The sequence below is a fragment of the Leptidea sinapis genome, chromosome 34, assembly GCF_905404315.1.
Source record: "Leptidea sinapis chromosome 34, ilLepSina1.1, whole genome shotgun sequence".
NCBI lineage: Eukaryota > Metazoa > Arthropoda > Insecta > Lepidoptera > Pieridae > Leptidea > Leptidea sinapis.
In genome coordinates, this window is record NC_066298.1 from 5,734,859 (window position 1) to 5,751,112 (window position 16,254).

Sequence of the window (16,254 nt, forward strand, 5' to 3'; positions counted from 1 at the left end):
AAAAGCTCAACCATATTCCCGCCGTAAACTCGCATGATCAGTCTGTATACATAGAATACAACACGCAAAACAACAACAACAACAACAAGAAATAACAATTACCAACGGCCCCTCCAACCCCTAATCTCCCACTACGGTTGGTCACCGAGGGAGAACTCGACCAAAACCCTCCAGAAAAACCTACCAGGAACAAACATACTAAAAACGATTTATTCCAGGTGGCAACATTAAATGTGAGAACTCTATCAACAACTCACAGATTAATAGAGCTGAAAGAATCATTGGAAACTACAACATATGACGTAATCGGCCTTTCTGAGATCCGTCGTGTCGGCACATTAATCAAGGAATACGACAATTTCATATTTTGTTATATTGCGCAAAAACGAGGATTATATGGCGTCGGCTTCATCATTAAGAAATATCTCAAAAGAAACATCGTCAGTTTTAACGGATTATCAGAACGAGTAGCTCTCCTAAAACTAAATATAAATGGATATCAACTAGATATACTGCAAGTCTATGCACCCACAGAGGCTTTAAATGAAGATGAGGTGGAATTATTCTATAATACCATTAATGAAACTTTAAGAATCTCAGGTAAGAACATAATAGTCATGGGTGACTTTAACTCAAAAATTGGGCATCCTAGACTAGAAGAAGACTTATGACCACAAGCTTGTAAGGGCATCTTTTATACTACGAAAAATTAAGAAAAGCCGTATAAAATACACAAACCGTTTAAGAAAATCATTGAAAAACGAGACAGAAATATCAGCATATAAACTATCTTTAGAAAAGCACGAAGACCAACTTCAACAAAAAGTGGAATCCACCATACAAGCTAACTACAACAATATAATTCGATGCATAGAAAAAAATATACATATCGCACAAAATGTTGAAGAACACACCACCAAACCTAGTGTAATATCAGCCAGTAAATACCAGGTAGTAATATACCAGGAAACTCATGGATCGGAGAAAACAACTGCATGAAACTAAACCAAAAACAAGAGCTATGAAAAGTGAGCTAAAAGCTTTATATAAACTCATAAGTAAAAACATAAAGAGAGACTACATGCTTCATCGAACAAAAACCATAGAAAAACACATAAGCACTACTGGCAGCATGAAAAAAGCATACAAGGAGCTAAATACCCACAAGATATGGATTAAACAACTAAAAGAAACAAATACTTAATCACATAACAGGACCGATATTATGAAAACCGCAACAAATTTCTACATAAAACTGTATGATTATAAAGCTCAAAACTATACAAATATATTTGTCAGCACCAGTTCAAAAATACCTGCAGAAGACGTCTCACAGATTGAAATGATGGACGAACTAGAAATAATAGAAGGAATAAAAAAACCGAAAACAGAAAAATGCCCAGGGCCCGATGGAATTACTAAAGAGAAACACGATAAAAATAGGTTGTAAATATCTCGCACGTCCTCTGATGCAGCTCTTTAACTCTATATTAGAGTCAGGCATCACACCCCTTCAATGGTCAGAGTCGAACATGATCCTACTGTACAAAGAAGGCGATCCCACTGACATAGGAAATTATCGCCCTATCAGCCTGCTGCCCACAATTTACAAACTTTTTTGATCAATAATTGAAAAGCGCATTAGTAAGAGTATCGAGGAACACCAACCAATAGAGCAAGCTGGTTTTAGACGTGGATATTCTACAATAGATCATATCCACGCAATTGAACAAATTATCGAGAAGGGCTGAACATGAACGGCAATTTAATCAACCATCTAAGATTTGCCGACGATATTATTCTACTATCCGAAAGTGCTAAAGAGATGGAATCAATGATACACTCACTGAGAACTACTAGCTACGAAGTGGGTTTGGACATGAATTTAAATAAAACAAAAATTATGTCCAACAGTATAGAACACCCCATATATCTCGACCAGAAACCATTAGAATACGTAGATAGTTACATATGCATAAGCAAACAAGTTTCCTTTGGAAAACAAAATAATGACTTAGAAATTGAAAGAAAAATTTCAGGCGCACGAAAAAAATTCTGGAGTCTAAAAGAAGTAGTAAAGGGAACCTATTCTATGCCTATTCATTTAAAGAAATAAACTAATGGATACATGCCTGCTCCCCTCTATCACATAAGGCTGCCAAACGTGGAAATACACGCTACGCGTAAAGAACAAAATCAGATCCTGCCAACGAAGTATGGAGAGAAGTGTGACAAATGTGAGAAAAATACAAAAAATCCCACACAATATCATACGGGGAAAGACTACAGTCACAGATGCGCTTAATTTCTCACAAATGTTAAAATGGCGCTGGGCTGGCCATGTAGCCAGGATGAGCGATGACCGATGGACTTCAAGACTGACGTTGTGGCGGGTCCCTGCTGGTGTTAGAAAGAAAGGTAGAACAGTAACTCGCTCGGATAACGATATTATAAAAATAGCTGGTAAAAATTGGAAGACAGTTGCCAAAGATAGAGACAAATGGAAAAGTATCGAGGAGGCCTTCACCCTCACATAAGAGGGGTTCTTGCATGCAAGAACCTCTCTTATGTGCTGCGTGTTAAATTATAGGTACCTTTGTAAATATTATATTATATAATTTATATTTTCAAGTAATTTAACTAAGATTATACACATTACTATACTTTATGATACTACCAACAATCTAAATGTAAATAATCTAAGAAAGTATGTCTGTAATTTTTTACTTTTTATAATGCGAGAAATAAAAGGATTTTTATTTTATTTTATTTATTTATTATAAGGTGAAGGAAAACAGTCTCACCTGCTAGAAAATCTTGTCGAGTATGGTGTACATGCGCAGGTTGGCGGACTTCTGCCAGGCGGCGGGGGACGCAGCGCGCGGGGGGGACGCCCGCTTCACGTCGCACTCGCTGTCCTCGTCACTCACGCTGCCGCTCTCACCGGCCGGCGGCGGTCGGGTCCCTGCGCGGGCTAGCCGCCGCGCCATCACGAACGCTGCAATCTGCACAGTGCGTAGGTTAACGTGACTGTAGGAGGGTGGACGTCCTGACACCACACTGGTAGCAAAGTCTGCTGCGACCGCGAGTACACGACGAATATTTTAAGGACTCACTGTGCGACCAGTCCAGTTTTAATTTGGAAAACTTATCTCTAATCTTCATCCAAGCTGTCCTTGACTGCAGGCAAATGAGACTTAACATCTTATATCTCTCAAGCGAGCGCAGTAGTAGTGCCGCTCAGAATTTTAGTGGTTTTTCAAGTATCCTGAGCGGTACTGCATTATAATGGGCAGGGCGTATCAATTACCATCAGCTGAATGTCGTGCTCGTCTCGTTCCTTATTTTCATAAAAAGAAAAGGCACTTTGCAAAGTAATTCCAGAGTGCCGGCTTCGTAATAAGTTCCTAAGGGGACCCTGTTTATTACAGGTCCCAATTTACAATTTAATTTTACATTGCAAACCAAGCAGTACAATTACGTTCAAAAAGTGTTAATAGAATATATGAATCAAGAAAGGGATTGGACTTAGTATTCCGTAGCACGAATTAGGAGGTAAAAAATATTGTAGTTGATACAGCTTTAGACCACGATTATAATGATACTCTTATTACAAAATAAATAACGAAAAAAATGTTCCTGTGTTCTGTGTTTTATTTACGTGTTTTACCCGTTTAGAGGTTGTAATTTTTTTAATCCTTTTTTCTCTGGAACGGTGTATTACCTTGTAATTAGAGTGGTAGCATTATAATCGTGGACTAAAGATCTATAAATTACAATATTTTTAATAACTTTATAAATAGTTACAAAAGTAGTTATAAGTAAACAAGTAGTTATAAGAAAACAAATAGTTGAACAATTTGTTCTATATTTTTAAAGTGCTAACCCTCACTTATGGGATTAATAACATAAATTAATTTGTGTAATATACTTGAAGATTGAAAAAAATATTATAAAGAAATTAAAAAAAAAATAACTGTTGTAATAATGTTTTTTTCTGACGGATATAACCTCCACTTACTTTAAAAAAATGTGGGTTACCAATCATGTTGCAAGTTCGTGTTCAAGTTTCAGTTAAAAGCATAAACAAGGTTATTATAGTTATTATTATTGTGGTGGTGTACCCACCTGCAGTACCAGCCCCAGCGCCCCGAAGACGGCGACCACCACGCCGTTGTTGGGCGCCTCCTGCTCCACCTCCTGCAACCATCACCACGTTCCACTTATTAAACTTGCTGACTTTCTTGCCGGTTGTTCTCACAACATGGCCTTCTGGTAGTCTTTTGAACCGATGGCATGAAAATTTAATTTCATCGGTGTACAAATTGTACTTAAGTGAATAAATAAATTTCATTTGATTTCTTTACAAGATTAAAATGAAAAGAATGATTTCCAGTACATTGCGTTAAATCTACATAAGATATAATAAGCAAAATTAACTATTTACATATAAAACCATGAGATAATAGATAACCAATTCCATAAAAAAAAAACCTTTCACCCCTTCGGCTTGATTCTTTGGCGATGCGTAGAGATGTGGGTTCTCTCTGCATCCATCAAATGTCTACCGTAACAAATTTAACTGAATTTACAACTCAAGTAATCGATAATATAGATAAGGGACACCAAGTGGACGCTATATATATGGATGTTAGTAAAGCTTTCGATCGGGTCAATCACTCAATGTTAATAAGTAAACTACATAACGCTGGCATTCAAGGAACTTTACTGTCCTGGCTCTCATCGTTTTTGTCGTACAGACAACTACAAGTTGTGGTTTGCGGGTATCAATCAGATCCATTCATGGCTCCATCTGGAGTCCCTCAGGGATCCCATCTAGATCCTATATTATTTTTAGTATTTATTAACGACTTGTGTAACCATTTAAAATCTTAAAATTTTTCGTTATTTGCTGACGACTTAAAGATTTTTAAAGCTATCCAAAATCCGTTAGACTCGATTTCCCTTCAAAATGACTTAAACAGTATTTCCCAATGGTCTATAAAAGAAACGAATTCCGCATAATACTTCATATTCTTTAAATAATCCTTTTTTAGATGAAGTGGATGAGATCAGAGACCTTGGAATTATTTTAGACAAGAAATTATCCTTCAATACACACATAGATGTAACAATCAATAAATGTTACAAATTATTAGGCTTTGTTTGGCGTAATTGCAAAACGTTTAAATCATGTTTAGCTCTTAAAATGGTTTATTTTGCTCTAATTCGTAGTTTATTAGAATACGGCTCCACCGTTTGGAATCCATTCTATAAGAATCAAAAGAATCGAAAGAATCCAGAAACGCTTTCTTTTTTTGTTGTCAGTACATGAAAAATAAAGTTCGAGTTAACCTCTTATAACGATAGATTGCATTTCTTTAACATAACGTCACTAGAAAATCGTTGCCGGGTGAATGATCAAATGTTTCTATACAAAATTTTTAATCACAAATTAGACTGTCCCAATATCCTAGCCAAAATTAAATTTTCAATGCCACGCGAAAGTGCACGTGTCACAAATTTCAAACTTTTTATTGGAAATTTATATAGAACTGAACTCGGTGCTAATAGTGTTTTAGAAAGGATCTGCCGGGAGCACAATAATCTTTTCAAAACTACTCGTGTTGACATCCACTCCTCCTCCCCTCCGCATTATAAAAAAAAATATTGCAGCAATTTATCAGTGCAGAAACCACATAACTTATGCTTTGTTTTGATTTATATCCAAAATTTAATCTTTATTATAATAGTAGAATACAATATTTTTTCATTGTAAACTTGCAACCCCGCACTTGTGCAACTCAAAAATGCATGCTGGTTTGCTTGTAATTGGATTTACACCATAATTTATACTTATTTTTTTATTTTTATAAGCTAGTAATATTGTATAATCTGTTGGTGAACCTAAATAAATAAATAAATCCTCTACCGCATTTATCACGGGGTGTGCTCAGAGGAGCTGTTCGGGTTGATTCCAGCGGCCGAATTCCACACATTACGTCAGAATGTAAAATACCACCCGCATCACGTTGACGTCTGGTACTCCAAAACCACGCGTTTTGAAAGAAATTTTTTGCCTTACACAGCCACTTTGTGGATTCACTACCGGCTGCTGTTTTCCCGAACCGATACGACTTGGGGACTTTCAAAAAAAGAGCATACTCCCACCTTAAAGGCCGGCAACGCATCTCTTGACACAGGTGTCAAGAACAATCAATAAATGTTACAAATACTGTTGCGGATGTCCATGGGCTCTATGATGCGGTAGAGCGGGCGCGCCACGTCCCGGTATCGCTCCACCGCCAGCAGCGCGGGCTTCAGGTCGTGCAGCAGGTCCATGCCCCGGCGCGCGAGATCAAGGTCCCCAGGGCAGTGTGTCGTACCTCTATGATGCGGTAGAGCGGGCGCGCCACGTCCCGGTATCGCTCCACCGCCAGCAGCGCGGGCTTCAGGTCGTGCAGCAGGTCCATGCCCCGGCGCGCGAGATCAAGGTCCCCAGGGCAGTGTGTCGTACCTCTATGATGCGGTAGAGCGGGCGCGCCACGTCCCGGTATCGCTCCACCGCCAGCAGCGCGGGCTTCAGGTCGTGCAGCAGGTCCATGCCCCGGCGCGCGAGATCAAGGTCCCCAGGGCAGTGTGTCGTACCTCTATGATGCGGTACAGCGGTCGCGCCACGTCCCGGTATCGCTCCACCGCCAGCAGCGCGGGCTTCAGGTCGTGCAGCAGGTCCATGCCCCGGCGCGCGAGATCAAGGTCCCCAGGGCAGTGTGTCGTACCTCTATGATGCGGTACAGCGGTCGCGCCACGTCCCGGTATCGCTCCACCGCCAGCAGCGCGGGCTTCAGGTCGTGCAGCAGGTCCATGCCCCGGCGCGCCAGCTCGGCCCGCGGGGAGGAGCGCCACCACGCGGCCAGAGACGCCCCCATCCACGCGCCGTACGCCACCTCGCTGACAGCCAGAGTCACCACGCCGCCCGCGTACTGAGCAACAATTACCATAAGGCCTATCGCAGATGACACACTGTTTGTGCTACTGAGTCTGCGACACACAAAAAGTCTGAATTGCGCACAAAATGTCTTTGGCAGATATTTCAGACTCAACGCACACGACGTACACTTTCGCTCATTTTGTCGGCAAAACTATAGGGATGTACACGCAATGGAAGTACAGATATTGCGGTGTATTATTTCTTGCTTGAGATATAAAAAAAAAAGAAGAAATAGAGAATTTTGGTTTCATCCTATTCTTTCAGAAAGATTATTAAAGGGACCGTTTCATATTAAACATTCAGTTATAAAACTAATATCCAAATAAATTTGGACACTCTGCCAAAGATGTACCATAAAGTGCTGGTCTGTCTTCTATTTCTTGAATCAGTTGAACCAACATCATCGATGTCTAACGCCATGATACACGTCAATCACTAGCAAGTGCAGACTACAGTGAGGGTCGTCGTTATATATTTTTGGCGCACTTTTTGTACGGCGCGGTCTGTCAGATCTACGAGGATATTTTATGTGTCAAACTTTTTGCGTGTCGTATGCGATACTGCATATAATTCTATCGGTTTTATTATCACAGACTCAAAAGTGCGTCACGGATAGTCTGTCGACTGCGATAGGCCTAATAATGAACTATTATGGTTTGGATTCTGCTGGTCCACTTTTGATAAAAATAATTAAGAGTTCATTATCAAATATAAAGCGTATGTTTGTGTTCACTTCACACACACTTCTCATTAATTAATTAGCAACGTTGTACAAAATAACCAAAGTCCAAATATTTATCAAATAGTTTGTGTGTGTTGCCGTGCGCTTAGAATTTGTTTTAAGTTTAAGTTAGAAGTTTTAAACTTAAAATAACTTTACTTCGCGTTTATTAATAATACAGCCGATTACAGATTCAAAAGCGTCTAATTGAAGCCTAATTGAAAAAAGTTTTTTTTAATTTTCAACCTACCTTCAATTAATTATTGGGATTATCTTATTACCTGTGCCATCAGCAATAAATTAATGATATTAAATTTAAGATTGTTATTTCTTTGACTGTGTCAAGTAATGTACTTTATATATATTTTTTTCCTTGAATAAAGAAATTACACACTAGTCATTGGCGAAATCTAAAAGGATACGCCATCAAGCCAAACAATAATAATAATAAAGAACTTTTAAAATGAATGAATGAATGAAAAAAGTTTATTTGACTTTGACAGTACAAATTTAATTTAACGTTTATTAGATCCATAGAATTCATTGTTTCTGTGATCGTGGTGAAGCGGCTTCTTAAGCGACATCTTAAGTCAATTTCCGAATATGTAAATATTGAGTTTGATTAGGTTATCAACTGTAAAGTAGATCCTATAGATGAAGCCTTAACATGGGAGTTGAACAAGACATACTAGATTTATTAACGATACGTCACTCGAACGGTTAGCTCAGTGGTAAGAGCGCTCGCACAGAACGTGAGAGGTCGCGGGTTTCCCCAATGTTCATAAATTTTGTTTTTTAAATTTAGTTTGTGTAAGTATTTATATCCAAAAACAAAATTATTTAATGGCCGCCACTAGGTCGAGCGTAGCTTGCCAATTTACGAACCTACTTAATTGAGGCTATGAAATGATCCTCTGAATGTTAGAATTTCTTTGACAGCTGCAGATCAGCAGGTGTAGATGTAGTTAGTTTTAGATATAACCGTGATCTACAATTATTACTTTATAAATGTTGGTGATGTACATGTGACACGACCCAATCGCTTGTACTAATACTTAAAGAACAAAACATCATGCTGCGCGAGCGTGCGGCTACCGATGAGCTCGGGACAACGATCAACTCACCATCCGCGGTACGCCTATCTTGAGATAGGTTGACAGGTTTCAGACTTGATCTCATGTTATTATTGATGTTGAAATACTTTGACTGTGATGCAGAGCCTGCGGGCGGGAGTCGGCCAGGTTTTCGAAGAACAATACTAGGACTCACTCAGCATTAATTCAAGAAATATATTAAAGCTTCTTCGACTTGGAAGAACGACTGCTGGACAAAGGCGTCCCCCAAAGTCCGACATGATGATCGGTCCTGCAATGCCCCCACCCAACCTACTCCGGCGATCTTGACCAGTCGGTCGTCGGTAAATCTTTAGGAGGGTCTACCAACACTACATCTTCCGGTACGTGGTCACCATTCGAGGACTTTACTGCCCCAACGGCTATCTGTCCGTCTACGTGCCCTGCCCACTGCCACTTCAGTTTCGCAACCGTCTCGGGGACTTTAGTTCTCCTACGGGTCTCGTCATTTCTGATTCGATCTCGCAAGGAAACTCCGAGCATAGCCCTCTCCTTTACCCTCTGAGCGACAATGCGTATCTTAAATTATATAGAGGATAATTATGCATGGTTCTTGTCAGGTCACCTAATATTGTATAAAATTATATTAAGTAGTCTAAGTTGTTATGATTTAAAAGATGAACAGTTTCTTATCACAAGTTTCTTATCAGTTCTTCTCCCCATGCCATAGGCCGAACGAACTGATGTAGCTTCGTGAGGTTTACCAAGTATTATTCCAAAATGTTATGTTACTTTCCCTCCCTAGGGTACATAAGTATATTTCAATTTTATTGTATTCTACAATTATTTAGGTTCCTGTAATTATTTCTAGTTGTATCTTCAGAACATCGTCAATAATAATATAGTCAAGGAGTCGCCACTGGTAGTGTTGTCGTGAGCACAACAGATCAATGACACAGATCTGTAATTGAGCAACAATTGGTCGGTATGTGTGACGCGCGGTCAGTGCCAGAAGCTCGGAACAATCAACGTCTGATCCGCGGCCGGGGCTGTCAGCCAGCAAGCACGGATGAATCATGAACAATACAATTACTGATAATTGGGCTCCGCGGACGAGAGCGGTCGTCTCCATGTCCGTTAATGATCTGGTGGTTCGTTCGTTTGATAAATTTGTTTCAAGAGTTAGGTCACAGTAATTGTTGTTACAAATATTATCTGATATTTATACAAGACTTTCATTACTGTTGTTGTAGACCGCTACATTATGTCATTGAGCGTTATAATAACTTATTGATCAAAATTAATCATGTACACGGAATTACTGGATCTCAAATGAGACGTAGTTAAGCTGTTCGCGTCTGTGAACGAAAGTCCAAGAAATAATTTATTTTTTAGTTGCCTGAGAACAATTACGAGACGAACCAAAATAATTGGACAAAAACGTTATATTTTTTATTGTTACGGATTAACATTTCCGTCGAGTCACTGTGATAGGGTGTTCGCAAACTCAGACGACGCCCAATCGCGCTGGTTGGCGTCGCCGGTGGCTACTGTTACCGACTTTTTTTAAAGGAACTATGGGTTGACCACCCATCACTCCATTCGTAATTTCAATAATGTTATTGGCTTATTCGATAGATCTCTGCTAGTTAGTGATAATTTCGTAAAGTTGATTATGATAAATAAATAAAAATTTAAGGGCTAAAAGTAAACATGTGTTATCCTCGTCCGCCCGCCCACATGGACCTTTATAGTTGTATATTCCCCTAGCACATTCCCTATTCGGGGTCGGCCCTTCTGCTAAAAGATCGCCACTGTTTGTGATCTTGGGTTATTACTGGCGTTAGGCCTAGCATCTTCATGTCTTTGTTAACGGTTCTAGTCCAGATAATTGGTGGGCAGCCTTTGCCTCTCTTTGCCTCATCCATATCCATGACTCATCTCGTCATTTGATGATCGTCCCTACGCATTATATGTATGGACATGGTATGGACCAGCGTAATCGGCTTTCCTGCATTTTATGATGTATAGCTGCAATTTTAAAGGTGACTCGGATATACTCATTTTGTCTGATCGAGTAACACCTCCAGACCAACGCAACATTTTAATTTCGGTGACATTCGGTGAGCTTACTGTTGTTTAAAGTGTTGTCTGGCTTAACTTCAGGTGCACTGAACTTTCAGCGAGGAAGTTGCAAATCACTAGATCGAGGACTCACCAGGTTGAGCGCAGCTCGCGCGGCGGGCGGCCGTAGCGGCGCTCGCGCGGCTGCCGCGGCCACATACACCAGCGCGGCCAGCCACAGGCCCGCCGCCAGCACGTAGGCGGCCGACACGCGATACTGCGCCGCGCACAGGAACCGGAACCACGTGTACGTGCTGGGGTCCCACGCCAGCCGGGCAGCCGTCGCCAGCAGCGCGCCGCTGTACATCTGCAACACGGCACGCCACACGTCACGGCACACGTCACGCCACGCCACACTACCACACCGCACCGCATATGCACTATACCAGTGGGAGGCTCTTTTGCACAGGATGCCGGCATTTCTGCCGTGAAGCAATAATATGTAAACATTACTATGTTTCGGTCTAAAGGGCGCCGTAGCTAGTGAAATTACTGGGCAAATTAGATTTAACATCTTATGTCTCAAGGTGACGGGCGCAATTGTAGTGCCGCTCAGTATTTTTGGGTTTGTCAATAATCCTGAGTAGCACAGCATTGTAATAGGCAGGGCGTTCAATTACCATCAGCTGTACGCCCTGCTCGTCTCGTTCCTTATTTTCTATAAAAAAAAAACAACGCTACTGGATGGCTAACACAACTACAGTTACCCATTTTTTATAATTATTGAACTACCAGACGCAGAATTTCATTGACATTTACTTATTTTATTCATTCATTAAAGCCAGCCTATTTATTTATTATAACAGAATAGGAAAATATTTATTAGCAATAATTATAACGACACACACAAATTTTATGTATAAATTACATCTTACTATACTAAATCACATTCGAGAAGAAAAAAAAATGTATATTATGCTTAGTTAAAGAGAAAAAAAACAGCAATATAATATTTACAATAAGAATAATATGAAACAAGTAAAGAATTTGTGCGCGCGCGATTGCTAAAAGGAGCTGACTCATTACAGTAATCAGTTAATTTGCATGTAATTTATACATAGGTAGGTATAGTCTTGTAAAATATATTTATCAAGGAGAGGAATGATCAAAAATTTTGTTTTGGAAGGATTAAGAGCTAAAAAATTACGATCTGATCATGTACAAATACGAGCCAGGTCAGAATTTAGAAGATTCATTGGGATTAGGGTATCGTCAGTGTACATAATATGATAATTACTATTATTTATATTACATGTTATAAAAGCAGAGGTCCCAGGATTGATCCCTGGGGTATAACTTTTTCGATAATTTATTACTACCATCATCATAAGTGACGGTAACTGTTTGTGTTATTTTATTTAAATAGCTACTGAACCATTGTACAGTCACTGGGCTCAAACAGTAGTACGTCAACTTGGAAAATGAAATATTAACAGTGTCGAATGCCCAGGAATGATCTAGGAGTACTACTGTACTGTGGCCTTTCCTGCGATTCCCAGATGTTATCTACGATCAAGAAAGACAATTGTAATGCCTCTCTTTTTTCTAAAACCGGATTGCCTGTCCAGTAGTATATTATTCAAATTCAAAAAATGGATTAATTGCTTGTGTACTATTCAATAATTTTAGATGGACATGGTATAATACTAATGGGACGAAGGTCTGTGTACAGTTTTACAATATAAAACTATAAAGTATCCACCCCTTCAGCTGTGTGCTATTACTAATAAATTTACTTTTAATATTTAATATATCATCCCACCGCTGGGCAAAGGCCTTTTCCTTCTTCTTGTATTCGTCGTTGCTGTTTGCTGTGCAGGACCATAGCACTCCTTCATAATTTACTAGATCGTCTCTCGATCTAGTATGAGGTCTCCCTCTTCTTCTTTTGGCAACTAATGTACCAATTTGTGGTTGTGGTGATTCTAATTATGTCTTTAAGTGTTAACTTACTTAATGAATGAAATACGGAACAAATTACTTTGTTCCGTATTTCATTCTTCGTTATTTTTCCTTTTAGTTTAGACTAAAAAAAATTAATAAGTTTCTTTCCAAATTTCTTTGCGTCACTTTTAGTCTCTTCGCTTGCGATTTATTGAGCGTCCAAATTTGGCGAGGGAGTGATACAGCCACCAAATGTTTTTGATTTTAGAGAGTGCCATATGGGGTTCTAAGGGACAAAACCGAACACGGCTGGCACGCCGGTGAAATACCACTTTCCCACTTAACTATTCTGTTTTTTTTTTAAGTTTAAATTTGCTATTTTTTCTATAAGTTGTTCTAGTTTGTACGAAAATTCATTTTGTTTTGGCTCGTTTTCAGGTAGATTTGTCTGATTTCTTCAAATTCATCATAGTACGTATTTACTTATATTATGTTTTCATTTTGTTTGTTTCTGATATATATTTTTTTTAAATTTTCGGTATACTCCTTCTGAATCGCAATGCTGTATGCTTTTGTATATGGAGATGGTATTGAATTTAATTAAATTTTATATGAATTTACTGAATTTAACAGGAATGTTTGTAAATTCATTAAATTTTACATAGTAACATTCGTTGATCTGAAAAGAAATTCAGGTTATTCACAACATCAACATCTTCAAAAGCATTTTTACACTTGCAGATAGATATGCTTGTGATATTTATTTCCTGTTCTTTCGTTTTTTGAAAAAGGTATTCTTTACTTTCAGGTGAATTGATCTACAGAAGTCTAAGAGCAATTATTGTCGTCTCTGATTTCTGTTACCAAATCCATGATCACATTTTCATTTATTAATATAACGGATCAACAAATCTCTAACAGGGTTTTCCGCTATTCGTTTATGCGTCAGCAATTTTTTGAAGCGAGAATTATAATCAGTTTACTTCCTTACATGTAGGTGTGAACCACGTGATCGCCGGCAGGTTTTATATTTATACTACCTGATGCCCGTGACTTCGTCCGCGTAGATAAAGGGTTTTTAAAATAATAAGCAAGTTTGGAATTGAAGATTATCTCATGTCCTATTCCAGTTCCGGTTCCCGTTATCGCTCCCGTTCCCAACATATTATATGAATGTTATTTCGATGAAGATTGCTATTGGAATCTAAACCTATACCTAGCTTATTGACGTGAATTTCGATCCCGCCGGAACCATGGATTTTTCCGGGTTAAAATGTAGCCTATGTCCTTTTTCAGGGTCTAGTCTATCGCTGTACAAAATTTCATAAAAATGGATTCAGTAGCTCAGGCGTAAAAGCGTAATAAACAAACTTACATTCACTTTAATAACATTAAGTAGGGATATCAAGCTTTGCGGCTGGTAGTGCGGGGCGCGTTGGGCTTACATCGCAGGACGAAGCTGTAGCCAGTATCTCTCCCGTACGTGACACACGACGCTACGTTGAGATGACAGTTTCATCATCTTGCACCATCTCTTATCTGATCTCGCTTCGGTGAGATCACCTCGTTACCTCGCCCGCACAAAGCCTCAGTTGAGCTTCCCAATCAAGGAGCGCCTTGTCAACAACAGGTTATCGCGCTCGACACAGAGCGGCTACAACAACGGCGTCACTGTGTCGCGAGGAACATTATGTCACGGAGGCGGGAGGGCCGGGAGGACCAATATAGACTCATAACGGCTTATCAAAGAACTTATATTATTGTCAGCAACTATATCAAAATGAACGAAAATATTAAAGGAGATCGGCGAAGCTGGTACCAGGTATTTTAAGAAGCATTCATATTCAGGGAAATGATTCAATTCTTATCAACATTTTCAAAGTATTTTTCTACGGACCATATTTTTAAAAGGGGATTTAAATATATTTATTTACGACACATCAAAAGAACCGTTCTAATGGCAATACTCATCAAGGCAAATTATTACACTATCTTATATTAATTATAATGTACATCCCATGTACATCCTTAATTCCATTCAGAGAAGAAACTAATATTACCTATGTCAATATCAATTTTCAACTCAATCAAATCACTAATGTCATTCATGGTGTTTCAAAATGGATGCGAGTTTCATACAATCGAGTGAATCGCTTTTTTCTTATAGTTTCGTTAGGCTGTTATAAACGCATAGGTCGTTGTTGTGCATTATTGTGAAATAATAATTATTAATTTTTCTGACGATTTTGCGTGATTTTGAACTTGATTTCTTCTTTAAACGATACCAAATAAATTAAATTTGAAAATTGGGACAGTATGTTCAAGGCAATGACCTAAGCATGCGGTACAGAATATTTTATAGCATTTCTAGGTCGTATTTCGGATTCCCTGAATTAAGCATAGCTGTTTTCAACTTATCGCTGTTGGAACATAATAGATTCGCTAAGCGATCGGTCGTTGGCGAACACTTGAGAGCTCATGGTATGTACACTATCGATATTTGCAGGGATGATGTGAATACTCAAATAGTATCTGCTTGTGGGGGTTTTGACCTTTATGGATTGAGATCTAGAATGAAATCTAGATAGACCAATACTACATACATAGTAGTAGACAGGGGGATTCAATAAGGCTGCCGAGCTATTCTCGGCTTAATAGCTTGCCAGTAATCGAACAGTTTGTTGTTGTTCACATACCATGAGCATACCATGGTACATTGCGTATGCAAGTCTTTTTTAGACGAAGTTTTAATAAAATAAGAAAAATGTATACAAAAAAAAACTAAAATGTATAGAATAAACTTACGTTGATGAAAAAAAAAATAAAGCTTATTACTGTTAGCGTGTTACAATCTTCTTCAAAAAGTAGTTACTGTTTAAAAGTTGTTTGGGAGCAAAGTAAATTTAAAAATTTTTTTCTGTAATTTGAGCTTCTAAGTGCTTTCAAAAACGTAGGTACCTAATACAAAGTTACAAACTACATTATGGTAGAGCTTTGATTACTTTGATATAGTTATTTAGGCCGCCATATTTTACGCCGCCGCCGACCAACTTTTACCTGCATACCGTCGCCAAAGATTTCGGCATCGGCGCTAAGGACTAGTACGGGACAGACAGACATAATAATGACGATCATCGGTATCGGTAAGCTATAGGAAAGTTACCATTCTGAAGTTAAATTGAAGTTATAAGGGACTACGCGCACTTATTCAGCTCCATTCGCGTTTCGCTGAACGATTTTGGTCACACTTATACAGCACTGCTTCTATCAGCCGCGTACGGCGCCGTAAGAATGAGAATAATAACTTTAAATCACGTCTGCACACTTTAATCTTTGCGTGCATAATGATTACGTCAAATCAATGCAGGAACAATACAGGTCGCAACTTGTCGACAAGGAGTCGCGAACCATCCCTGTAAAGAGCTGTTCCGCCGCATTCGACCGCGAAAAGCGCTGTACGC

The 16,254-nt window shown here is 39.0% G+C and overlaps 1 protein-coding gene across 1 annotated transcript in view; it reads right to left on the bottom strand.

Annotated features, from left to right (window-relative positions):
• Positions 1-16,254, bottom strand: part of LOC126974993 (uncharacterized) — a 40,225-nt gene that overhangs the window by 3,778 nt on the left and 20,193 nt on the right. Inside the window, exons 2-5 of the mRNA XM_050822780.1 lie at positions 11,004-11,216; positions 6,780-6,983; positions 4,129-4,200; positions 2,805-3,005 (exon numbers count right to left, since the gene is read on the bottom strand). Coding sequence (XP_050678737.1) covers positions 2,808-3,005; positions 4,129-4,200; positions 6,780-6,983; positions 11,004-11,216 — 687 coding nt within the window. The 3' untranslated portion in view covers positions 2,805-2,807. The remainder of the gene's footprint in view (positions 1-2,804; positions 3,006-4,128; positions 4,201-6,779; positions 6,984-11,003; positions 11,217-16,254) is intronic.